The 27,049-nt window shown below is 34.0% G+C and overlaps 1 protein-coding gene across 3 annotated transcripts in view; it reads left to right on the forward strand.

Moving 5' to 3' along the window:
* Positions 1-27,049, forward strand: part of LOC124238640 (PTB domain-containing engulfment adapter protein 1) — a 270,866-nt gene that overhangs the window by 138,154 nt on the left and 105,663 nt on the right. For all 3 annotated transcript variants that reach the window (XM_046659822.1, XM_046659820.1, XM_046659823.1), the window contains 2 exons: positions 16,544-16,618; positions 22,194-22,255. In XM_046659822.1, the coding sequence (XP_046515778.1) occupies positions 16,591-16,618; positions 22,194-22,255 (90 nt within the window). In that variant the 5' untranslated portion in view covers positions 16,544-16,590. The remainder of the gene's footprint in view (positions 1-16,543; positions 16,619-22,193; positions 22,256-27,049) is intronic.

The raw sequence follows: 27,049 nt of genomic DNA on the forward strand, positions 1-27,049 counted from the left end.
TCATTTGTGGATTTGACATAATTTCTTCATGCCTGTTCAAGGAATTTGTTCCTGCATTTATCCTCTCTTTTTTCTGTATCAGCAATTTTCTCCTGTTAAAGTAATTTTCCCATCAGCGTAAATATACGTGCAACAATACTCAACAAATTGTCTATTCCTTGAGTCCGTGTCACCCTCCAGTCCTGCCTTATTTCTTGCTTCCATTTATAGAAAAATTCCTTCAGTTCCTCTACTTCCTGTCTCTACTTCCTCACTTCTTATTCTCTCATGAATCAACACCTATTGAGCTAAGATAGTCCCTTCACCCCTGAAACTGCAATGCAAATGTCACTGATAATCTCCATGTTGTGAAACTAATAGTCATTTCTCAGGCTTCCGCTTTGTAGACATCTCAATATCATTTGATCTTCTATTAATGAAAACATTCTTCATTTGGGTGCTAGAGCTGCAAACTTTCTTGGTTTACATTTGACCTCACTGGCTGTTCCTTAACCATCTCCTGGCTTGAGCTTCTTATTCTACTTAATTTATAAATTTGTCACAACCTTGGACTCAATTACATTTCTCTGTGTACACTCACCTCCTAGCTGACCTCATCGTCTATAAACTGGTTATTTCACAAATTCTATCTCTATTTCTATACTTCCCGCCATTTCAAGACTCCTGTAGCCAACCTTTCACTCAACATCTCTTCTTAAATGTCTAATATGTATCTCAGAACTAACATCCAAAACAGAAGTCTTGAATTCCACCTTTCAGACTTTGCTTTCCCCAAATGTCAATAAATGGCATTGTGATTCACTCAGTTAAAAAGAAAGAAAAAAGGCAGTAGTTGTCCTTGAATTCTCTTTCTCTTACTCTCAGTGTACATCCATCAAGTAGACTGGTCAGCTCTCCCTTTGAAATAGAAATCAAACAACACTGCAAAGGGTCGTTGTAGAAAAAGTGACCAAAATTTCAAGAACTTTGTGGCAAAAGTTAAAACAGAAATCCATAGCTCTACTGATTTCTAAGAGATGGAGTGAGGAAGATAATGATGCTAATTCTCAGGAGTTGGGAAGAATTGGGATTAAACTAGAACAAAGAGCAAAAGTGTAGGGAGGAAGAAGTTATTCCTGGTCCTCTGAGATAAGAGAGAAGGTGAAGAGAAGAGCAGAGAGACTGATGACTGGGTATTTGGATTTCAGGCTTCAAGTGGACAATCACCATTGCCTAATTGACTAGTGGAGACAGAAGGGAAAAAATGAGGAAATATGAAAGGGCTGACATCAATCATCTCAGTAAAGTAGGAGGCAAGGTTATCTCCTAGCATATGACTTGACAAAAGTGGAAATATTTGAAACAGCTGCTTTGAGGTATGAAAGAACAAGGAATAAAAGAGATATTGAGTAGCTAGGAGGGCCCAGGCTAGATGCCTCAGTTGTATGGAAAGTCTCACATGAGCCTCTGCTTTCTCCTGTACACAAGGGTGGGGCTCTGACGTTGCCCCATAAGTGTACCACGAGACGCCATGTACCCTGGTGACTAAATAGACAAGAAGGGCAAGGGAGTGCCAGCCTTGTACCAAGATTTGTAGATTCACAGTGAGTGCAAAGTAGTGAAATCATCATACTCCTTATGTCTGTTTAAAGTCACTGTATTTAGTTTATTCCCTTTTATGCCATTCCTTCCTCTTTCCCCCTCTTTACCACAGTCAGTTGTTTAATGTACATATTTTTTGTTTGTATTTGTTCTTTTAGAATTGGTGTTGTTTTGTATCTAAGCATTGTTTAATTTGGGGATTATCTGGTTCTCATTCTTATTTGTTGCCATCAGCATGGTCTCTAAGACCCATTCATGTTGTTATGTGCACTGTTTTCTATTGATCGTTCTGCATAGTACTCCATGCTGTAATCTATCACATTTTGCCTGTCTCCTCTCCTGGTGATAGACAACCAGATGGCCTTTAAGTTCTTACCACCACAGAACAATGATAAGCATTCTCCCAGCAGTCCTTTGTGGATCTGTGAACATTCCTTTGGATGAATACTCAGGAATGGGGCTTGTGAGTTACAGGGTGTGCAAACATTCAATTTGTTTAAGCACTATGGGCTATTCTTCAAATGAGCCACGCTATTTATAAATTGTCACCAGTGGTACCTGAAAGTAACTATGTCCTCAACTCTGCTTGCATATTAGAATTACCTGAAGAGTTCTTTAAAAATGTTAAAGCAGGGTCCTATATTCTGATTTAAATGGACTGAGTGAATCCTCAACATTTAATAGTTTTTGATCTTTCACGAGTGATTGCACTGAGCATGTAAATGTGAGAACCATTGTTATAACCTCACATCTTCACCAATACTTGGCATTATACAATTTTCCAACTTCTCTAGTTAAATTAGTATAATGCAATATGGTTTAAGTGTGCATTTTGGTGATTACTAATAAGTTGCAACATCTGCTTATATGCTTATTAGCGTTTTAGGTTGCCTTTTCTGTGAATTAGCAGTTCTTGATCCTTTGTCCATTTCCCTTTGGGGTTACTGACTTTTTTTCTTGATTTTTAGGAAAGTCTTTGTATATTTTTAGATATTACTTCTTTGTCAGATTTAGAGAGAGAAAATATCTTTTCTCAGATTTGTCATTTGTTTATTACCTCTAAGATGGTGACCTTTTCTGAAATGAAATCTTTAATTATGCTGTGGTTGAGTTTATTTTTATCAAGAAATTCTTTCCTTGCCCTAGGTCAAAATTATATTCTTTTATATTTTCTATGTTTTATAAGTTTTTTTTCTCATTCATAAATGTATTAATTTATTTGGATCCCAACTTTGTGTAGTGTTAAGGATAAAGTGTTTTGTTTTTTTTCCCTGTATGAGCTGGATTTCTGAATACCATCTGCTAGAGAGTCTATTCTTTCTTCGTTGATCTATGGTGTCCTCTTAATCATCTATGAAGATTTATCCTTAATCAGAATTAAGATCCCATCCTTAACAGGGATGTTTATGAATTCTATTCCAATCCATTTCTTGGATTTCATGCCAATGTGACACTTTTTTTATTACAATAATTTTACAACATATATTTCTTAATATCACTTAGGATTCCTCTTTTCAGTCATTTTAAAAGGGTGATTTACTTATTTTTAAATATTTATTATACCATATAAATATTAGTGTAAGTTTATTCTAACATGCTAAAATTTACATGGAGGAGATTTTATGTGGAACTTTATGTGGAAGAATAAATTAGTTTTAGAATAAGTTTAGAGTAAATTACTCTAAATTTTATATGCAGTACATTTTCACAAGTTACTAAGTCCAATTGGAAATTTGGTTATATACATTGGATATATAAATTATTTTGGAAATTGGTATTTTTATAATATTAAGTTATGCCATCCAGATTAAGAAATGTATCCATTTGTGCAAATCTTTGTTTTTATATATGTTTAAATTTTTTCCTACAGAGGGATCTTATGAAATTTTTATATTAATTTCCAAGATACTTTATAGTTTTTATTCCAATAGTGAATAATATTTCATCTTTGATTATACTACTAGTTATTATAGAGTAAAATTCTTCATTTTTCTAAGTTGATTTTGTATCTGGCAACCTTGCAGAACTCTCAGAATTAATTCTAATAGGTATTCTGCAGACTTTAAAAGATAGGTGGTCATATCATCTGTGATTTATATTAGTTTTCTCTTCCCTTCTGTCATCACACTCATATGTTTTATTTTACTTACAGTAGGAGCAAGTACCTTTGGTACAGTGGTACAAAGCTTACCTTGCTCCCAGTCTTAAAAATATCTTAATATTCTCCATTAAGTGTACTGGTTACTGAAGGTTACCAAGCGAAGGAGATTACCATCCATTCCTAGTTTGTTAAGAGATACTCTTTTTCTTTTTCATTCTGTAAAAGTTTTGCATTTTGAAAAATTTTGTTTTATGCATTTATTGAGTTAATTATATCGTTTCTCAATGAGCCTATTAATGTGCTTAATTATATTGGCAAATGTTTTTACGTTGAACAATCCTTGCATTCCTGGCATAAGCTCTGAATATCAAGATTATTTTAAATACACTATCTGATTTAGTAGCTGCGATAGGTTGAATTATACCCTTCCAAAATTCATATGTTGAAGTCCTAATCCCCAGGACCTCAGAATGTAACCTTTTTTGGAAATAGGGTCATTGCAGATGTAATTACTAAAGGTAAGATGAAGACCTACTCGCATAGGATGGGTCCCTGGTGTCTTTATTCCACAAAGAATGCCATGAGAAGAAACAGAGACATGAACAGAGGTAAGGCAATGTGAAGACACTGGAGAGCTTCATCCGCAAGCCTAGGGAAGCCTTGAAGCTATCAGAAGCTACGAGACAGGCCTGGACCCTCTCCTTCCCCAGCCCCTTCAGAGGGAGCATGGCCCCGCTGACAACTTAATTTTAGATTTCTGGTCTCTGGAGCTGTGAGCCACTAAAATTCTTTTGTTCTAAGCCACCCAGTTTGGGGTACTTTCTTATAGCAGCCCTAGAAAACTAATACAGCAGCTAATATTTTATTAGGATTTTTGCATCTACACATATAAATGGGCATCTACTTTTGAATTATTTTTTGGTTTGGAATAAAATTACATTAATAAAAGTTCAATAAATTAGCTAGGCAGCTTTTACTTTATTTTCTGGCAAAATATGTTCAAGATGGGAATTAACTGTTTAGAATTGTGTTAGAATTCACTGATAAAACTACTTAGGTTTAGATATTTTGGAGAGAGCTCATCAATGTCTTTAACACTTTGATCTACTCAAGTTCTTCTACTTAGGCTTCAATTGTGAATTTTTATATTTTACTGAGAATTTAGCCATTTCATTTATGCTTTCAAACAGCTTTCTGATGGTTTTAGCTATGTGGGTCTCAAGCGGAGGATTGGATAGATTTGGTTTCTATTAACCCCTGCTCTTGTTTTTATTATTTTCTTTCTTTTTGCCTAATTTTTCATTCTTTTCTCTTTCCAAGTTTTTGAAGGCTTAGCTCAGATTTTAAACTGTTTTTTGATTAAATATATTTAAAGTTATACCTTTCCTTTCATATGATGCATTAGCTGGTTATTACAAATTTTGACATGAAGAGTTTTCATTATTGTTTAGTTCAATATATTTCTTTATTTCCTTCATATTTTCTTTAAGTTTCCTTTTAAATCTATATTATTTATAATCTGTATAGTACTGGGATATTTATTTTAGAACAAATGTCTTTTTTAAAATACATGTGTTATTAGTTACAATGCTCTATCTTATGATTGAGACCTAAGTTTTTTGATGTTGATCCTTTAAAAACTTATTAAGGCTTACTTTATGGCCTCACAATAGGTCTATTTTTGTGAATGTCTGTGTTCTAAAATAAGGTACATTTTCTATTTACTGGGTATAGAGACATAAAATATCTCAAAATTACTCATTATGTTGTTCATGTCTTTTCTGCCTATGCTAATAATTTTCTGTGTGATCCATCACTTTCTGAGAGGAATAATGTTGCCTTATCTAACTAAAATTATTGATATATCTATTTTACTCTGTAGTTCTGCTAGTTGTTACTTCGTGTATCTTGATGCTTTGTTGTTAGATATATATTTTTTATGATGTCTATTTCTTCTTATTATCTTGTTATTTTTGCCAGCATACAAATTTATTCTTTATACCTTAAGATATTTTTGCCTTACATTCTTTTTAGTCAAATATTAAAGTTAGCATATCTTTCTTTTGGTTTATATTTTCTTGACAAATTCTTTTTCCATTGTTTTACTTTGAATTTTTTTGTAGTTTATTTTGTTTAAGAGAGTCTCTTGTGGACAATATATTTACAAAATATTTTTTCTATATAATCTGAGGCTCTTTGCCATTTAATTAGTGTATTAAGTCTAATAAAACAGTAGACCCGGTGTTTAGTCCCATAAAACAGTATTTTAAAACTCGGTAGATTTCTGTTTTTCCCATTTTATTTCATATTTTCTATTTAGTGTGCTTTATTTTTGCTTATTTATTCTCATTTTATACTGTCAATTTAGATAAAGTTTCTTTGGCTGATTTTAAATGTGTATTTATAGTTTTGTTCTTATGATGCTTACATTCCCACATTAATTTCCTAAATGTTAACAACTGTAATTTCCCAGCAACAAATCAGTATTATTCTATGCTCCATCATGGGGCAAATGTTTTCTTAGATTTTCAGTTCTGGGTTGTTATGGGTGTGTGTGTGTGTGTGTGTGTGTGTGTGTGTGTGTGTATCTAACTCTCTGTATCACTATATCTTTGTAACTATACATCTATCTAATTTCTTTTTTAGCCTTATTTTAGCCATTATTGTAGTTAAGATAAAACATGGTAAAGTTTATGGTAATATTTTAGTGCTTCTATATTTTACAAATGCTAGATTTGTTTCTCTTCTTATTTTAATACTCCCAAGAGTTTTTCAATACTTTTTTTACTATTTTTTTGTAAAAATAATGTTTAAAAAGTAAAGTACTTTACTTTTTCAGTGGTAAAAATGTTGTGGCATTGTATGTCTTCAAATGTGGTTATTACTCCCTCACATTATATTTTAGTTTATTCCATACAACATTTATAGTTCAAAGTTCTTTCCTTTCAGAATGCCTTGAAAATAGTGCTTATTTGACTTGTTTTGCATCCTGTGCTACTGTTAAAAAGTTTATCGTTAATTTGGTTTTTGTTGCTATTTAGGTAAGTTCTTTCTCTCTGGAACTGTATATTTTCTCTTTGCATTTAGTATTCTAAATGTATATTTCCCTTTGCATTTACTTTAACATGCCTAGGTGTGAAACCTTTTGATATTTTTCATAATCTGTTTTAATTCTGTGAAAATTCTCTCCATAATTTTTCAACTATATCCTGCTGTCTTTTTAAATTTTTCTCTCTTTATGGTATTCCTACTACCTAGATTTTGGCACTTTTATTTCCATCTTTCATATCTCTTAGTTTTTCTTTGATATATCACTTTACTCATTTCTAAGGTCACCTAGGAGATTTTTTCTATTTAATCTTTGAATTTAGTAGTTCATTGATAAATTATACTTATTCTTCAATTTAGTCCATTTATTATGGCTGTTTACAATTTCAACCATTATATTTTCATACTAATATTTTCCATTTGGTTCACTTCTTTTCTCATTTATAAATATTTCCTCCTTGTTCTTAGGTAGATACTATCTTCATTTCCTTCTATTCTTAGGACTTTGTTTCTATGAAAAGTTCAATCTAGATAAAGAATATTGCCCTGTGCCTAATTGGAGTAAATTTTCTCTTCATTTTTGGTATTAGGACAATCAACAGTCTTTGCTTGACCTCAATGGAACTTTTGTCTGAAAATATGCATGATTGTATCAAAATGCTCATTAATTTATATTCTTTCAACAGATAGATTTCTTCTATTCAACAGAAGAAATATTTCTACTTTTTTTTCCTAAAAATTGGCACCTGGGCTAACAACTGTTGCCAATCTTCCTTTTTTTTTTTTTTTTCCTGCTTTATCTCCCCAACCCCCCCTGTACATAGTTGTATATCTTAGTTGCAGGTCCTTCTAGTTGTGGGATGTGGGATGCTGCCTCAACGTGGCCTGACCAGCGGTGCCATGTCTGCGCCCAGGATCCGAACCCTGGGCCGCTGCAGTGGAGCGCGTGAACTTAACCACTCGGCCATGGAGCCGGCCCCAGAAATATTTCTTATATCAGAGGATAATCATGCTATTATCATTATTGGCTTGTGTATAATGTTTTCTTTGATGATGATGTTTTATTTATTCGTATAATTTATTATAATCCTGTGCAGTATGTATAATAAGGTAAGAGTATAGTTTTCTTAATTGTATTACTGAACGATCTTAAAGAATTTCCTTACTCTGAAAATATCTTTAAATTTTTTAAGATTTTTTATTGTTATGGGTTTTCAACAGATTTTGGGAGCTATGATGTGTGTTTGTATATCAATAAAATGTATATTGTGTTAGAAAACTTAATTTGTTATTCATTTTGTAATTTAATAGATATTTACTATATATTTACTATATTTGTTTTACTATATTTACTATAGATAAATACTAGATGCTAGGGATGAAAAGATAACAAAATTTTTAAAACCTAGATTCATTTACTTTTCTAGGGCATCCTTTTGCAATTCATTTGAGGTTGCAGTGAAAGCATCCGGCAGTGTAAGAGAGTAAGAGGGCTAGCTCTGAGTAGATCTAGTGGAAGGAAAATTTGCAAATTAGTTTAATGAAGTTGGTTGGGTTTAGTCGCCAGAAATCTTTCTAAGTATGATCAAATGGAGTGTCAGTTAAAAAACAAATCTGACTTAGGTCAAGAGAGACTCTATTTGAAAAGATTAAGAGGAGGAGGGTGATTGCAATGGGAGAATGTGCCGACCATAAGATCTGCAAGTGTCTGGAAGAGGAGGCAGAAAAGGGCTGTTCTTTTATAAGAAGGAATAAACAGGGCTAGAAAGAATCCACTGTGGGAAGGTGAGATGAATGAGGGTGGTGCGATTACGGACAGTAGACCAGAGAATGTTTGACCCTGAGGTCAGTCTATTCTTAGGATAGGTTAGGAAGGAAGGGTTGAGTCTGCTAATCTGAGGGTGGATCAAAGTTCAGGAGCCTAGGGGAAGGAGAGAAGCTTAGCTAAAATTTGGTCAAGTCAGTGTAGCAAGTATCTTGTCCAGACAGGTCAGTGGTGAAAACAGTTCAGCTAATCATTTATGAAGCAAAGAATGGGCATTTGGAGGGTCTTTGTCTGGCCTTGTCTTGGGTAAACAAGGCCAGTGCCCTGAATCTTATCTAAGTTGTAGAGGAAGGGTGGTTCTTTGCAATAAGCCATTTCCAGAAGACAAAGGATTGGGGGATTTTTCTTAACCTTTGTTATTTTCCAGGATCACAGGGCTAGGGTAAAGTTCAACATTGTCAGGATGGTGAGGAAGATAAAGAAATTTCTGAGGAGAAATGTTTTGGCAGCTATAGAGAAAGACTGATAGAAAGCCCACAGGAAGAGGGCCAGCAAATTTAAGATTACCCAGAGTCCCTCTAAAATAAAACATAGGAAGTGCATGATTATAGTGGCAGAGACAGAATGCCTTAGTAACTGGCCAAGCAGTATTGTGTGAGGGCAGGTGGAGTGGCGATAGCCAGCATTGTCTCTTTCAGTAGGGAAAGCATGATTTCCCGGTGTAAATATTTGGAGGCTCTGTTTTCAAGGATTAGATTTCCTGCCCATCAATTCCTTCCCAATGAAACCACTGATATTGTGAGATGCTCTGGATATCAAGTGAACAGACAGGAGAAATTTCTTCTGAGGGCTGTTTAAAAGCTGGTAAAAGGAATAATCGCTCGCTCTCTTTCTTAAACAAAACTCTCTAAAATGATTAAAATGGTAAGTCTATGCATATTTACAATTACTGATTGTTAGAATTTAATGTAAGGATAAAAACTGTGCTTAACATACAAAATACCATTCTAAAACAACTGACATTAAAGCAAGAGATTTAAATGAGAAAATCCTTTCATGTGAAATACCGTAATAAAAGGCAGAAAATTTGAAGCAAATAATTTTTATACTGTTGCTTTGTCTGTAGAGATCAACTGAATCTTAAAGCACTATGTATTTTACAAATTCTAGTCTTAAAATCCAGAAAGTTGGGGCTGGCCCGGTGGCACAGCAGTTAAGTTCGCACGTTCCGCTTCTCAGTGGCCCGGGGTTCGCCGGTTCGGATCCCAGGTGTGGACGTGGCACTGCTTGGCAAAAGCCATGTGGTAGGCATCCCACATCTGAAGTAGAAGAAGATGGGCACAGATGTTAGCTCAGGGCCAGTCTTCCTCAGCAAAAAGAGGAGGATTGGCAGCAATTAGCTCAGGGCTAATCTTCCTCAAAAAAAAAAAAATCCAGAAAGTCTTGAGTCTGAGACTCTAATAACATTAATTGAGCAGTCAAGCTGTTTTATTCTAATCTTTCTAGTTTTACCAAAGATAATGTTACCTTAGTAACTGGATCCCAGAAGTTCTCGCTTATACTTATTTAGGCTGTGGATATCAAAGTGTTTTGTGAAATGACCAAAATAGCAGGTCTAAAAAGACATAGTGCTTATGTGTACAATCAAAATAAAAAGGGAGATAGTGTACTGTTATGATAAAAAAAAAATGGGGAAAATATTGAGTAGAACTTCAAAATCTAATGTTCAAAATGAAACTTAACCAAGGTACTTTTTAAGGTCTACATATAGGGGATTCATGTCTATTCTATTTTAAATAATGCTTGTTTCAATATATGGAATTTTATTTGTCTTTAAATATATTTCTCTTAGCATAATTTATTTTCTATGTGATGATCTCATTTTAGAGAAAGGTAGCTGATCTCCCATTAAGGACACAAGATAATGAAGACAACAAGGAGAGAAATAGTTAATTGATCTTTGGATGAAGTTTTAGTGAAAAATCTCAGCATCTAATTATTGAAACAGAAGCCTGCCAATGTTTAGCTCAGAATCTTATAGACGCTAATGGAAATTTATTGGGATACTCACCATGCGCATTGGAAGGAGATTGCTCAGACAGTTTGAGATTTCCAATACATCGCCTTCTCTGGAGCTTTCCTCATTCTGGAGGTGCTGAGTCTTGGCGCCACCTCCAGGCTGGTTTATGGGAACAGCGGGTACATCTGCAGTACCCAGTGCCTGCACAGAATTTGGTGATATCCTGACATTGCCATGATTATTGCTCACATACTTATTGCACAATACTTAGATAGTTTACAGCTGTGGAAATGATTTTTGAATATACCTCATCCAAATCCTCTTACAGCAAAAAGTGTTATTGTCAGAATAAAATGGTTTAAATTTCATAGCTTTCAGAAAGAGTGGGCTGTATATGCCTGTTTTTCTTTCTGATTTATGGTAACCTTTATTTTGACCTCACTCTCGGCATTGGGGGAAATTTAGTCCATTTAATTTTGTTCCTCAGACCTGGTATTTCTCAGCCCTTATATATTAAGGTTTTGTCACATGTAAACTATTCTTAGGAGTTGACCACATTATCAAGTGCCCAAAGTGCTCCCCTTAGACGTTCCTCACTCCCAGTGAAGGGTGTTACAGGAGTAGCCTGGATGAGAGCCTCTGTGAGGCTGGTGGATTGGCTCCCGAGGGCTGTTAGCAGTGTGGTTAGGAGCCCCCTGCCCGTAATCATGCACTTCACATGTGCTGACTTTCTACCTCAAATGTTCTTTCCTCCTCTTGCCCTTAGCCTTGTCCACTTGGGAAATGACTACATCTGCTCTGAAGCTTTCCCCTTGAATGAAACAATCATTGCGTGCTCCATCCTTTCATTTTCAGAGGTATCCACGTCTTTGTAGGTCTCGTCCCTATCCGCAGAGCCCCGTACCCGTTCTCCCCTGCCTCTCAAAGCTGCTAAGTTCTTTGAAAGCAGGGACCATACTTATTTTTGCTTCTCCACTTCCAAAATGTGTCTGTGGAAGGAGCAAAGGATTTTTCATGAGTGTTATGAGATATGCGTCCATATTGCAAAAAAGGGAAAATAATAATAAGCAGTTGTATCCCTAGTCAGGGAATTTCAGAAAACACTAATGTTGCTATTTATGAGCAAATTATAGATGTATATTCTGTTTAACATATATCATGTGGCTTCCCCTCCTGGTAATGTGAAATGTTTCAGTTTGTGTACTGATTAGTTTTCTTGGCTACATTTAGATAGTATTGATCTACGAAAGCAAAGACTTTTGCAAATTACAGTCATAAAATACAATGAAGGAGAATACTATCTTACAACTGGGAGATTTAAGCAGAGAACCTTTACAATAGACACTAATTAGATCAAGAAGAGTGTGAAACATGAGCTGAGTTCTCGGAGTAGGATTTTGAAATCTTCAGTAACCATTGCAGCAGTGAAGTGCCAATAGTTGGCCACTATTTTAGAGTATTTAGCAACCTGGAGGAGTTAATGCGGGATCCAAACTTGTCTGGCGTTCTCTCATGATTAGCTTCCTGAATTACGCATTCAAAACAGCACACAGAAAGTTTGAAAGTGAAAAATGCATCTTATGTGCATTCACAGGAGAAGCCACTTTTGTTCTTTTTACTTCACCCAGTTTACCTTTCTAGAACTAAACCTAATGATTAGACTTCATTATTTTAGCATTATCTCTGATCTCTTGGTGAACAACTTGATTTTTAAGTGATTTATGACTTATATTAATGCGAACTATGTTTTAATCAATTTTCAGGGTTTTTTTTTCTTTTAACCTTGAGAGAATTCCAGGAAAATTTGATTTTAAATGTACTCATAAGGATAAAAATGAAATTCAGAATCAGCTATTTTATAGATTTTAATATTCACACCTTGTATAGTTTTTTAGTCTTAAGAATATAATTTATTTTTTTTTAATAAGACCTTGGGCAAGAGGTTGCAAAGCAAGAAACTGCTGTTCATTAAAAAGCCACTCTAAACTTCTGAACTAGATTATAAATATCATTGGATTTTCTTTGGTAAATCAGTTTACAAACCTAGATATGCTAGGTTTATTTTAAAAAAAAGATTGTTTTCTCCAAACTTTTTTTTAAATTAGGTCTATAACAGGTTAAGTTTATAAAGTAAATTAATGCCAAATGGCCTCACAGTGTTTTGTCAATGTGGTTATTGATTTTTAAATAAAATTTGGCATTAACATAATTCATCTAATGACATCTACCTTTAATGCTTATAATATATTTTAAAATTTTTGTTTAGAGATTTAAAACTCCTCCTAGTTGGCTTTAAACTTGGGGTGATAATGTTTTCAACAAATTTTGAATACATTATGAATTTTTTTCTTGATCATATTTAAATATTCCATTTGTATTTTTGAACATAGTCAAAAGTGAGGGAAGAAAATTTTGTAATTCACAGGACATCAATTAGATTACTAAGAAGCGTCTTAGCTTAATAGTGGGGGGAAATTAAAGCTAGAAAAAAATGCTGCTTTAGCCCCACTTAACAAATCTTAAAAACAAGACCCAAAAGCCTCTATTGTCTTCAGCTTGAAATAGTCCGTATGCCAGAGTGGCGCATCTTGGGGCAGCCTACCCTGAACCCCATCAGTATGTAGCCAGTGAAGCAATGTTTATGAAAAGTTTATCCAAAAGGAAAGATTTATGTTATACTATATATTGAGATAAAGTAGGTTTACATAGAACTTTTATTTCTTAACTTACTAACATATGAAACTGATTTCAATATATATCTTATCTCAACTATAAAGTGTGTTAAAAATTTATTATTAATACATTAAACAAGTATACAGTATAATGAATGCCAACCTAGCATCATGCACTGTATTCTACACATGGGTATAGTGAACAGAGCAGTAGTATCTGCTTATTTTCTAGTGTGGAAGTAAGATCAGTTTTACAAAGAAGAGGAGTAGATTCCATAGGATCAAATAAATAGGCTAAAGATTGGTGTTTGGAAAGTGAAATTATGTTTTTTTATTTATATTATGAGAACAGCTTATCTGATAGTTGTTGACATTTATATCTATGCAAAAAATATCCTTCTGGAGCCAGCCCTGATGGCCTAGCAGTTAAAGTTTGGTGTGCTCTGCTTTGGCGGCCTGGGTTCATTTCCCAGGTGCTGAACCACACCCCTTATCTGTCAGTAGTCATGCTGTGGTGGTGGCTCACAGAGAAGAATCAGAAGAACTTAGAACTATACAGCTTTGGGGTGAAAAAAGGAAGAAAAAAAAAGCAGACAGATTGGCAACAGATGTTACCTTAGGGTGAGTCTTCCCCTGCCAAAAAAAAAATAAAAATCCTTCTGGTGTTTTAGAGTCATAGAATTGTAGCATCCATTTTATACTCTACTTATTTATCCTGCTGAACTTTATATAATTATGCTACAGTTTTTTCTTCTCATCTTTATGTTCTCAAAGAGTTCTTATATTCTTACTTTGAAAGACACTATTACTTAATTTTATGAAATTGAAAACAATATGGTATTACACTCCTTCTTTGTGTTTCACAATCTGCTATTGTTGAAAATGTCTACCTGATAGTGATGAAATTTGGGTAGTGAAGAGGCATACTGAATTCGATCTGCTTACTAGTAGACTTGGTGGTCAGTTTGGTTAGTTTCTTTTCCCGGAGAAGTTGAATCTTACTTCTGGATACATCATGTTTCTTTTCTGCTAGTCGTTGTTGATCTTATTCCTCCAGGATATGATCAGTCAATAACCATATCTATTAGGTTCTAGGTGAAAAGTAACTTTTGGGAAGATAACGGTATATATTTTGTCCTTACTCTATTCCCTTGCATCTTGCAGAGTACCTGGCACTGGTGATCAATAAATAATTTCTGAATGAATGACTAAATTAATTGTAGAAAATAAAGTCATTTCAATCATTACTTCTATAATAATATCTTTCATATTATAGAAAACAAACTATATTATATTGTTAATACATGACATAATTACTTTGGTATTTTAATTCTTAAAATATGTTCTCTACCTATCGTATTAATGGCATATCATAAGAAGAATAAAATATGAGGTGAGAAGATGAATAAAGTATGAGGTGAAAAAGTGACATTATTGTGTCATTATCTAAGTCTATAAAGTAGTACCTAGTAATAATATTTTATAATTCAGTTAACTGTTTTATTCTTTAAGAGTAGAAATGCAGGGACAGAGATACCAGTAATTTCACTGCAATAATGACTTTATGATAAAGATTAATCTCACTGCTGTGTTTTCATTGCTTTGTAGATTTACAGAGAATGTTATGGACTGAATGTTTGTGTCCCCTCAAAGTTCTTATGTTGAAATCCTAACCCCCCAAAGTGGTATTTGGAGATGGGGCATTTTGGAGGTAATTAGGTTTAGAGGAGGTTATGGATGTGGGCCCTCCTTCGTGGGATTAGTGTCCATATAAAAAGAAGAGACAAGCGTGCCCCCTCTCTGCTAAGTGAGGACATGGCCAGAAGGTGGCTATTTACAAGCTAGGAAGAGGGCCCCCACTAGAATCTGACCATGCTAGCCCTCTGATCTCACACTTCTAGCCTCCAGAACTGTGAGTTATAAATATCTGTTGTTAAGCCACCCTGTCTCTGGTATTTTGTTATGGCAGTCCAAGCAAATTAAGGCTGAAATTGATACTGAGAAGTAGGGTGCTGCTGTACCAAATACCTAAAAATGCAGAAGTGGCTTTGGGACTCGGTAATGGGGAGAAACTGGAAGAATTTTGAGGTGCCTGTTAAAAGAAGCTGAGATTGCTGTGAAGGTACTGCTAAAGGCAGTTCTGGTGAGGGTTCAGAAAGGAAAGAGGAGAGATGGAGGGAAAGCTGCCATCTTCTTAGAGAATACAGGAATAATCATGAACAGAATGTTGGTAGATATGTGGATGGTAAAGGCCATTCTGATGAGGTCTCAGGTAGAAATGTAGAACATGGTATTGGACAATGGAGGAGAAGTGATTCTTGTTATAAAGTGGCAAAGAACTTGGCTGAATTGTATTTGTATTCTGGTGTTTTCTGGAGGGTAGAACTTGTGATCGATGAAACTGGATATTTAGCTGAGGAGATTCCTAAGCCAAGTTTTGAAGGAGTAATTTGGTTCCTTCTAAGTGATTGTAATAAAATGAGGAGGAAATGAATTGAAGGAGGAATTGTTAAGCAAAAAGGACACAGTACTTAAAGATTTGGAAAATTTTCAGCCTGTGCATATGGCAGAGAACACTAAGGAGGTGGCCAAATAACCCTTTGACAAGGAGATTAGTATGAGTGTGAACCACAGACCTAATCAGCTATGCTAGTGGAAACATTGCCAGTTTGAACTGAAGAGGACAGAGGCCGGATGAAATGAAGGAAAGCTGTTAGACTTCTCAGATTCCAGTGGAACAGGATCATAAAGCTATTTGGCTGCAAACACACACTTTTTTTTATTAAAGACGAGGGATGAATGATCCCGAGGGTAATTCAGAGATCATTAGGGCTGCCTCCTTGTTTTCAAAGTGGGGTGCCATCACCTTGGTTTCAGTGGACCAGGCAGCCTCTGCCCAGAGTATCGTGGGGCACAGGGCCGCCCGGCAGAGCCCAGTGGGGAAGTACAACCCTCACTTGTCATAATCAAAAAGACTTCTGTTTATCTACTACTGTTGTTAATGATAACCCAAAACTTTATCACCCCTCTTACCAACAAACTCAAGGAAAAATATTAATCTTCTGTCTCCTTAAGTTTGCAGATAAATATAATTAATGATAGATGTGTAATAGGAAAAAGATAAGAAAATTAAGGAACTTTGGAGGAATTGCATTTGAGATATTGTTCTTATCGCTGTGCCACTGATAATATTGAGTATTTATGTTTATTCTTACTCAGCATCCTTTGGGACATTTCAGAATATTGTTTGTAAATAGTAAAAAGTTTAAAAAGACTTTGTGATTAAAATTCATTTGCATAAAAGAGATTGGTCAGTATTCTTTCACTTATGCTTTAATATTTTGTTGTTTTTATAGGATATAAAGTGTGATTGAACCAAACATTTACTTGGCTAATCCTCATCATGAACCGTGCTTTTAGCAGGAAGAAAGGTAAGTGTGCCATTTGAAGGACCTGGGAGTCAATTCAATATTACTGTGAAAATCAAGCAGAAATGTTAAGAAATCAGTTCTTCCTATTATCAAACCACCTGGCACAGGAATGAAGTTATAATAGAGCAACACAAATCTGCAAACATTGCTAGTTAAGCTTATTTGATGTCATCCTAATGAAAGAGTGAAGCTGTTTAATACGTGTAGTTCTGAATACATGTTTCTGTGGTGTGAAAATGCAAAAAAGAAGGTCATCTGAAAATAGTCCTAACCTCACCTCATGTAGCCATATAATACGAAATTTCCTGGGCTGCATAAGGTTACCATAATTTAAATTCACTCGTGTGTATGTGTATGTGTGTGTGCTTCACTTTTTATTGAATAATATGTGAGGACTGATGATAGGGGAATTGATGGCAATGAGGCCAAAATAAGTTTGTTATTACTTTTAAGGCAGGAATTTAAAGTAAATATAAGTATAATATAGCATAATTATCAGTATAGGAATGAAAGAAACATCTAGTTACACGTTATTTTTTTAAGGGACAGGAAAACATGGTATTTGACAAAATATTTCATGATACACTCATAGGAAAGATAGAAAAACTTGATAGTTTTATCTAGTCCCATGAAGTTAAAATAATGTAAACTTGTCTTTCTGGAAGGAATTCTCTAGTGGTGGGCACAGGGCTCTCTCCTGTTTAACATGTTGTCAATGAATTGGGAGAGAATACTCAATACTGCTCAAGTTCATAGGTGATTGAAAAAAGAAAGAGATAACTGATGTGGTAGGATTACAGATAAGTGGGGGGAAATGACCAGTTAGGTCATATTCCACACTATAAACTTAATAAGATATTGTAAATTGCCAAAAAGAGGTCCAGAAAATCTAACACTTTTATTGTTATTTATATACTGTTATTATTTGGAAGATGTACCTTAAGTGCTGTGTAGGTAAAAAATGGCTGAAGAATAAAGTCAACAGTGTGATTATCAAAGGTTCCAATTAGTTTTCTAATGTATGAGTAAGGACCAGTCTGGAATCAGTGAATAGAATGTTCTCTTCTATTTTATGTAGTCAGGCACAGTATGTTTTTTCTTTAAAGGATTAGTTGACAGATTGTAACATGCCTTGTTAAGAAAGGCTGGGATGACTTCAGGACTTTCAACCATGCAAAAGCAAGCATGGGGAAGACCCCTTGGTAGGGTAATGAGAGTGGTCTTTCAGTGTTTGAAGGGCTGTCATTTGGTCATGGGACTAAGTTTAATAAAGGACGAATAAGTGTAAATTGCAAAGTCACTGATTTCACGTAGGAAAAGAATTCCAACAAAGTTGTACAAAGATATAGTGGAGTTACTCAAGGTATTAACTTTTTGTTACTGAAGTGAGACACATTCAAACATTCGGATGTGGTACAGAGAATTGATGTATTCAGTGGGGATTTAAGTAATATGAACGTTCAGGTACTTTTCAACCCTGGGAAGCTAGGAATTTATTATTTTACTTATTTTTCTGAATAAAGGGAAGGCAAAATGACATTTATTGCAGTCTGTAGCTTGCTTCTGATTTAAAACAAATACCAAAAGTAAAATAATGTTTCTTTTTCATCACTTTTACTAGTAAAAAAATATAGAAATAATTCTGTGGTATATAGAAGTATTTTTAAAAAAGTAATAAAAACCGTAGATCACAACTCGTCACTTTAATCACACTGTCTTATTTTTTTAAAAACACTCCTTGACCTCTTTTTTTATTTGCTTACAATTCCCTTTCCCCTGGTTTTAAAGCTGAAACTCCACATTTCTAATTTATTCTTTATTTGAAGAGGATTTGGAGTTTTTATTGAGAAATCACAAGGGTTGGATAGTAATACAAGTAACTAGCAATTTTATATGTGTCTCATTTGAGGATAGTGGGAGTACAGCCATGGGGAAAATTGGAGTGATTTAGAGAATCAAGAAGCAGAAGCATTTATTTCCTGCTTTGTTTCATTCTCTTTAAATTTCTTTTGATGTCTTTTGCTTTTCAAGTCTAATGATTAAGTATCTTTATCAGGAAATTTGTGATCAATATTTTTCTCTGATTTCAAGTTAGAACCTGCTACTGGAAGTTGTACCTTGAGTTCACCAATCACTTCATACTCCCTCAAGTTGTTAAAGCAAGAATTCTTAGCAACTCTGCTTCTAGTTTCAACCAGTGGCACTATTTGGTTAAATTTTAACTGAAGATGGAAAACTTGAATTTTCTGAGATAATTCATATATCCTGACAATCAGGAACTGTAGTTACTGTAATTATAGCCCTAGAGAATATATAATTCAAGTCATCTTTCCAATAACTAGCATCAACATACACTGTACTGTACTCTATACAAGGCAGGATGGCCTTCCATCAGTAGAAGCTTCTCTCTTATTTCATAGATATCCGATTTACTTGGTTATCACACGCAACCTTACCAAATCATCCTGGGCCTCAGACAACTAAGGAAAAGAGACCATTATCTTAAACCTAAACATAATTTTTTTCTCTTTTTATTAGATCTCCCAGTTAGTAGTTTGTCTGGTATTCTTTGATTGAATTAGCCAGTTACTTCACTGATTGGTTTTGCAAATGCTCTAATGGTATTAGAGTTGCTCACGGATTCTAAAAAAGACTGAATATATTAGACTTACATCATCTTGGAGTATTTTGAAGAGCTCTGTAAAAATTAGTCTAACCTCTTAATCATAGATTCAATTTTAACAAATGTATTTGTTTTATAGCTTCTTTTCCTGTGTTAGCTTTCTCTTTGAATTTTTAAAATCCTGTATTCTCTTTGTTACATCAAAATGAATCCTTTAGTAAAACAAAAAACATAGCATGTGAATAAATATGATTAAATAATCCACCTAATTATACATTATGTTCTTTAACTTATCAGTTGACATACTGAGGAGTAGATATAATCGTAGTGCATAGCACTTAAAATTCATATTTAAATATTATTTATCTTCTATGAAAATTTTATTCAAATGAATCCATTCATCCAACAACATTTAGTTTTAAATTTAATATACTCAAAGTAGGTGCTTTCACTATGTTTAGCTCTGGTGATACAAGAATAATGAAGTTACTGCGTCTTTCTTGTTGAGCTCTTAATCTAAATGCATTTTGAACCCCTAGGTTTATTGACTCAGGAGTCAGAGTGTTTGCCACTGTCAAGTATTTTGACATTTCCTTTCACATGAATGTTCACTATTGAGTTAGTGATTATAGATTAATTTCAAGGAAGGGGACACATTTTAGAGTGTCTATGTTCCCATTTCTGTACCAATTCCATATATCTAATATCTTCTTTGGGCAAATAAAGTGACCAGGGACCATGATCTGTACTCATTCTTCAAGGTCAACCACATATATGAGTTAATATAAAGAGTTTTATTCCGCCATTTTTTTTCTTTTGAGGAAGTATAAGTTATGATGACAGTAAGGAGTCATTCTGGAAATCTTTCGGCTTTTATAACTATGCTACCTACGTTAGAGATACTTGATGAACAACCACCAAACCGTCAGCGCTTGATGTATGGATGTCGGTTTTTTGTCGTTATAGCAGCTGCATCTTATCCACTAGTAATTTAACCCTGTGGTTATTTTAGTCTATCACCAGTAACAGCTGGATATACCTACCCTCTCTCTAGGTCACTGTAGTATGAGACTATAACAAAGGCAATATCATCAGTTTTCAAATAATGGTGGCTTACAGGAGAAAGTAATTGTCTCTCTGCCTCAGGATTGGAATGAAACATTGTATTCAGACTTTAGTCAGGCTTTACATCCTCCGAAACAGTGTTGTATGTTTTGGAAAAGGAGATGTGAGAATTGAATTAAGGGGTAAAAAAGGAAATTGGATGTCTTTTTAGATTTCCTGAAGGCAGGTCTTTAGTGCTTTTATTGTTTTGGTATATAGTATTGTGATTTATTTCTTTTAATATACAAGGGCAAGACTATGTACCAAATCTAGGTACAAATTATTCTTGAATTAATCCTATCCCTATCCAGTAGTAATCATGAAGAGAAAGCTATAATTAAATTGAAAATCCATACAAGAAATAAAAGTTTTACATGTTAATGTCAATGTCAATATGTTAAAATTGCTTTTCGAAGCTTAGAATGTATTACTTCTCAAATATTTCATCCAAATACAGCTATCACATGTACACTTCGGTCGTCAAAAATAGCCCTAGTGTGCACCATAGGCCTGGATTTCATTGATCCTTCATGTTTCATCTTAGAAATTCTTGTGAATATTTCAGTGTAGCCTGTAAACATGTTTGACATAAATATAATGCATTATTCTTCAAATGGTATAGAATAATTGATGCTCCAAAAATATATGCCATTTTCTCTCTGTCTTCACGTTTCCTCAGTTTGAGAACTTATTAATGATATCAAACTAATTTCTGTTAACCCCAGTTTTAAATATTCTGAATTGAATGTTGAAGATACTTTGTTAGTTTTCTTATATTTCATTTCAGTATGTACTTATTTAACATTTTTCATGGTAAAATGTTTCTTTGATTCTATTCTGTTTATAATATTGACTCTAAATTTTAAAATTCCTGTGAGGAATAGATACTCACAAAACTCCACTAAAGGAGATATAACATACTTGAAGATTGAGAAGGTTTGCTACAAACTAATGCAGTTTCAAAAAAACAGCCACATTTGATTTGTGTAAACATTAATATTTTTTACCTTTTTCCTGCTTGTACATTCCATAAAATATTTTGGAAGATGTGTGGAATATATAAATAAAGTTCAAAAATTGAATGAAAAATATATTTTCTATTTCTATGAATAATATACAATACAAATTAGTTTCCATATCTTCTATCAATCATTTCAGTTACTTTAATTTCTAATATTCTATTACACCAATCTAAGGAACGTTTCAAATTACTGCATTTAAGTTATTTATATCCAAAACTCCTGATAGTAGACTCTCAATCAATAGTTCTCTAAATTTAGACTAAAAAATTATCCTAATATTATATTGATTTCTAAATGAACTTAGTAGATTGATTTATTTCAGCTTTAAATAAATGCAGTTGTTAGTTTAATGTTAAAATTTCCGTTTACTAAATCGTTAATTCTTAATGCTAAAAAATAATAAACACGATGAATAAAGAGCAGGTTACTTTTTATTGATCAGGGAATTAAGAAAAATAACCTGTAATTCATGAGAGTATACAATGAAAGGAGAAAGAGATCACACAATTAATCACATAATTGATGTAATTATTCATGGCCCAACTGATGGTATTGTTTTATATTCTTTAAAACTCAGGATCATTTTATTATTTGAAAACTTTTAAAAGGAAAAGCTAGGGACTTTTATACCAACGAAAGAATCCTGTAATCACTTTCCAGCTTCATCCTTCTTATATCTTACTAGTTATTCTTTCTCAATTTAACAAAAGGATCTCAGAATTAGAGATGCTTCCAGCCTTATCAGAGTCCTTACAGATGCTAATGAATGAATATGACACCTTTCGAACCTGTAATATAATTTAACACTGTGTATTCTTCATTGCAGACAAAACTTGGATGCATACGCCTGAAGCTTTATCAAAACATTACATTCCCTATAATGCAAAGGTAAAATGGTTCCTATGATATTATTGAATTTTATTTTGTTATAGTATTATTACTAAGTCATGGTTGATCTTAGAAAGATTGCTTATGTATTGGCATTTCCTAGTAGATGATCTCTGAAAAAATTTGCATAAATAAAATAATTTTATAGTGTACAGCATGGGAAGTTATTTTTCTGTCCAAATAAGTGATTTTTTTTTTTTTTTTTTTACAAAAAGGAGTATCCTTGATAATTTCTGTTTAAGTCATGCATGAATTTTCTTCAAATGATTTTGGCTATTGTTAAAATTTTTTGCAGTATATGGCTTGTAGAAAATTAAAAAACTCAACAAATCCACTCCTTTAAAAACATTTTACTGTTGCATTATGCAGACAAATATAAAAGCTAACCTGGAAATAAGAGAAATGAGCTACAATTTTAATGAATGTAATGAGCATCAAAAAAGAGACAAACAAAACTTAAACTATTAAGAAAACACAGAAAAAAGCTCAAGCGTATATATTTTTGTGAACCCTTTGTTCAGTTTGCTGTATTCTAATAGAGAAATAGAAACAATCTGTACTCCATGTCGGCAGAAATTTGATTCATTGTTGTAAAACTGGGCAAATAAATGAATGCAATTTATAGAAAAGTCTTTAAAGAAAGGTATTATTTTATAATTAGCACCAAACCTGAAATAGATTTTGGAGAAATCTGAGTCTAAATTTAGAAGAGACAGAAATGAATTAAAGAGTTAAGTTTGGGAATACGAGAATGGATGAGAAGTAAGCAACTGACCTTTGGGGACTGCACAGGGAAAACAGAAAGTGATAAAATTATTTTTAGAAGAGAACTTGAGGGTTTATGGATTACTAAACTATGTACTGGGATATAATGAGATTAGGTCTGAGGAATTATTTCAGGAAAATGAAGAGAATATATTTATTGAACCAAAAGTCAATATGGTTTAATAGGGAACCTCTGGAAGGCCGCTCTGAGTCTGAACCAGCAGGAAGCAGCGTTGGCAGGCCGTCAGGACATTCTCCCAGAGCCAGTGCTCAGCAGTGAGATTTGAGAGGGCAGCGACTGTATGTTAATTCTTGTTGACTTTGCAGAAAAGAAAATGCTCCAAAATGCTTTCTGTGGAAAACTGATGTACTTGAAATCACTACAATGCTTATGAATTTTTCTATAGATTTAGCATAAGGATTGATTGCCGCAATTTAGAGTGAAAAGTTTCGTTCACTCAATGGGAAAAGTTGAGTTAATATCTCTCTCTTCCACAGATTGTCTTCATATTAGCTATTGAGGAACTATATAGAAAAAATTTAATCTAGAAAACCACTATTACATTAAAGTACATGCTCAGTTTTTGATAATATTATCACTCATAGTGGAATTATATCCTTTAAGTGAAACCACCACAGATTATTTTTATATATGATTGAAATGTCTCATTTTGAAAAACTGGTTTATAAAGGTTTGAAAGATTCTAATTAGAACTACCTTTAACTTTAGCTCTGTGGGTTGTGTCAGTGGAGATCGGCTTGTCTATGTGCAAAAGTTTCCTGGGCTCATTCACGGGTGCAGAAGAACTCTAAGACATCCCACACGAAGTAAAGGGCAGAGAGACATCTTCCAGACAGGGGTCAGTAAGACATGGAAGAGCAGGCTGTTTAGTCTATTCTAAGATGGCCTCTTGAGTGACAGTGTATGTCATGGGTACCAAATTATGTTAAAATTAATTGAAGAACATTATTTTTTTCTGGATTCCCTTTGTTGTGGAACGTTTTAAATTGAACATTAATAGTTACTTTTGAAAATTTTCTATATCTCTTATTAGAGTACATGACTACCTTAGCACAACAGAAAAAAATACAGACTCTAGAATTAGATTGCCTTGGTTTCTGTCTTGACCCCTAACATTGCTAGCTATGTGTCTTTGGGCAAATTACTTAACCTTTCTGTGTGTATGGTTATTGATCTGGAAATAGGGATAGCAGTGATTTCTCATTAGAGTTGCTATGGACATAAGGGTATTAGATAAGTATTAGAAGAGTATCTGGAATAAAATAACTACTCAATAAAGGTTAGCAATCATTAATTTATCTTTGTATTTATCACAGGACTTACCAAAGTGCCTCATAGTAAGTGTTCAGTATATATGTATTTGATGAATTAATGCATAATAACCTTTCCAAGGCAATTACAAAATCGTTACATTTCATTGAGCCCAAGTATATGCCAGCCACTGTGCTGGTGTGTTTTTACATGATCTCATTTAGTATTTCCTATGACCCAGTATGGTGATTATTAATCTTTACGTAAGAGAAGGCTAAGGCTGAAAGATTAAGTAATTTGCTTATTATCACAAAGCTAGTAAGACAGAGCCAGACTAAAAAACTGAAGTCTATTTGACTCCAAAGGTTTGCTTCTTTTGTGTATGTAATAACACTTGATTATTCATTCGTTCATTAAATTGCTATTATGTATAATGTGCTGTTGCTGAAACTTCACTGAATGTTGGTGAAGCTTCAGAGCTATATGACACATGGCTCATATTCTCATGGATCTTATTGTTATAGGGAGATATCATGCAAAAATAACTAACATAAAAGGCAGATCATGTTTTGTGCCATTCAAATGGCACTTAACAGAAAGCTATAGAGATTCAGAGAATAGAGTCTCTCCTGTTTTATGAAAGTGGGAGCAAGGTAGGATTTCCAAGGGTCAAAAACAGGGGTGGAATAACCAATTCAAGCTGAGACATCTGAAGGAGGATGAGTATTGTTAGTAAGGTCTAAGGCCCAAACCAAATCTGGCAGAAGTTGGGCTGGGCCATAAAATACTGATGATGGTAAAGAACTTTATCAGTCAGGATTCCATCTGAGAAACAGAACTAGTAGGATGTACATACACACACACATTTATTTCAAGGAATGGATTGCACAGTTGTTGGAGGGCTGACTAGGCAAGTCTGAAATCCGTATGGCAGGCCCTCAAGAAAGACAGGCTGGAAACCCTTGGGTGGGAGGTGACCATGGATGGAATTCCTTCTTCAGAGACACAGCAGTTCTGTCTCAGTTCTGTTCTTAATGCCTTCAGATTGGTTGTATCAAGCCCACCCAGATTATATGGGATGATCTCCTTTATGTAAAGTCAGCTGATTATAGATGTTAATCATATCTACAAAATAACTTCATGGCAACAACTAGGTTAGCATTTGATTGAATAACCAGATAGTGTAACCTGGCCAAGTTGACGCATGACACTGACCATCACAGGTACTAATGATGGACAAGGCCAAAAAGATAAATTGGGAAGGATTCAAATGGCAGGAGAAACAGTTTGAATAGTGAACTAATCAAATAGGATTTGGGGAAGATAAGTCTCTAGTGATCTGAAAGCTGATTTGGATCAACAGAGATAGGATGACATTAAATGTCTTAGGAAATTATTTTACTGGTCCAAGTGTGTAGTTGTCAGTTTATATAGGGTAGCAGATAAACATATAGTGGAAAATAAAGATGTGCTAAATATTCCACGGGAAGAATTGATGCAACAGAGGAATACTTTGTATGTGGGGAAAAAGAAAAATATCCATTTTCATCTTAGCTAAAAGGGAGAATGATCATGCCATTAAAAGATTCCAATCGTTTCACTCATTTTTGGAACCCACTGGTTACAAATTAATCTGCTGAATTTAAGAGAGCTGTTTAAGAATTATTTCTCTCTTGGGAAATAATGTAATAACATTTACATTGAGATGTTTGCAGATTTTTTTTTTGCTGAGGAAAATTTGCCCTGAGCTTATATCTGTTGCCAATCTGCCTCTTTTTTTACTTGAGGAAAATTAGCCCTAAGCTAATATCTGTGCCAGTCTTCCTGTATTTTGTATGTGGGTCACTGCTACAGCATGGCTGACCAGTGGTGTAGGTCTGGGCCTGGGATCCGAACCTGTGAACCTGGGCCGCCACAGCGGAGCACGCCAACTTAATCACTACATCACATGGCCAGTCCCCAAGATGTTTTCAGTTTTAAAGTAATAGTTTTCTGCTTTAATGTTACAATTCTTTTACCTTCTTTTTTAAGACATATTTTAGTTCTACATTCTTCCATTTTATAGAAAATTCTATTTCAAAAATTCATGTTTAATATTCATACTGTGTCTGTTTTAGATCATATGTGGATATAAAATAATAGTTGGTTTCAAAAGTATTATTCTATGTAGAATTCATTAGTTTTTATTTTTTTTAATGAGCAGTGACAGCATTAATACTAGATCATTGGGAATTCTGCATATTATCCTGTGTACTCTGTAGTGATGTTTTTCAAACTGCAGGTTATGCTCCGTGAAAAAAATTGGGTCATAAAATCAATGCAGTGCATCATGAGAGGCATGTATTTAAAGATGAAATAGAACAGAAGAGAAAAAGAAAAGAAATTTTCAGAATACATATAGTAAACATCAATCTATTCCATAAAATTGTGGTTCATAGTCCTAATAGTCTGAAGCCACTGCCTTTAAGCAGTAATCTGCCTTTAAATAGTACCAAAGACTTCACTAGATTTAATTAATTTAAATCATAAAATAGTGATAGTGGGGAGCTGCTTAAAAGAGCAATTAAATTTTTAATAGGAGAGATATCCACATGTAAGTTTAACCACATCCCCACTGAATATAACATCTTAAAATAATTTCTGAAATATGCCTATAAACATAGTAGGAAAATATAGTAAAATGTAAATATAGGTTCATTTATGTGCTCTTTCATTCACACATGTGCTTCTTCATTTGAATTCAGCTCCTAATATAT

This window comes from Equus quagga, chromosome 4 (genome assembly GCF_021613505.1).
Source record: "Equus quagga isolate Etosha38 chromosome 4, UCLA_HA_Equagga_1.0, whole genome shotgun sequence".
Classification (NCBI taxonomy): domain Eukaryota; kingdom Metazoa; phylum Chordata; class Mammalia; order Perissodactyla; family Equidae; genus Equus; species Equus quagga.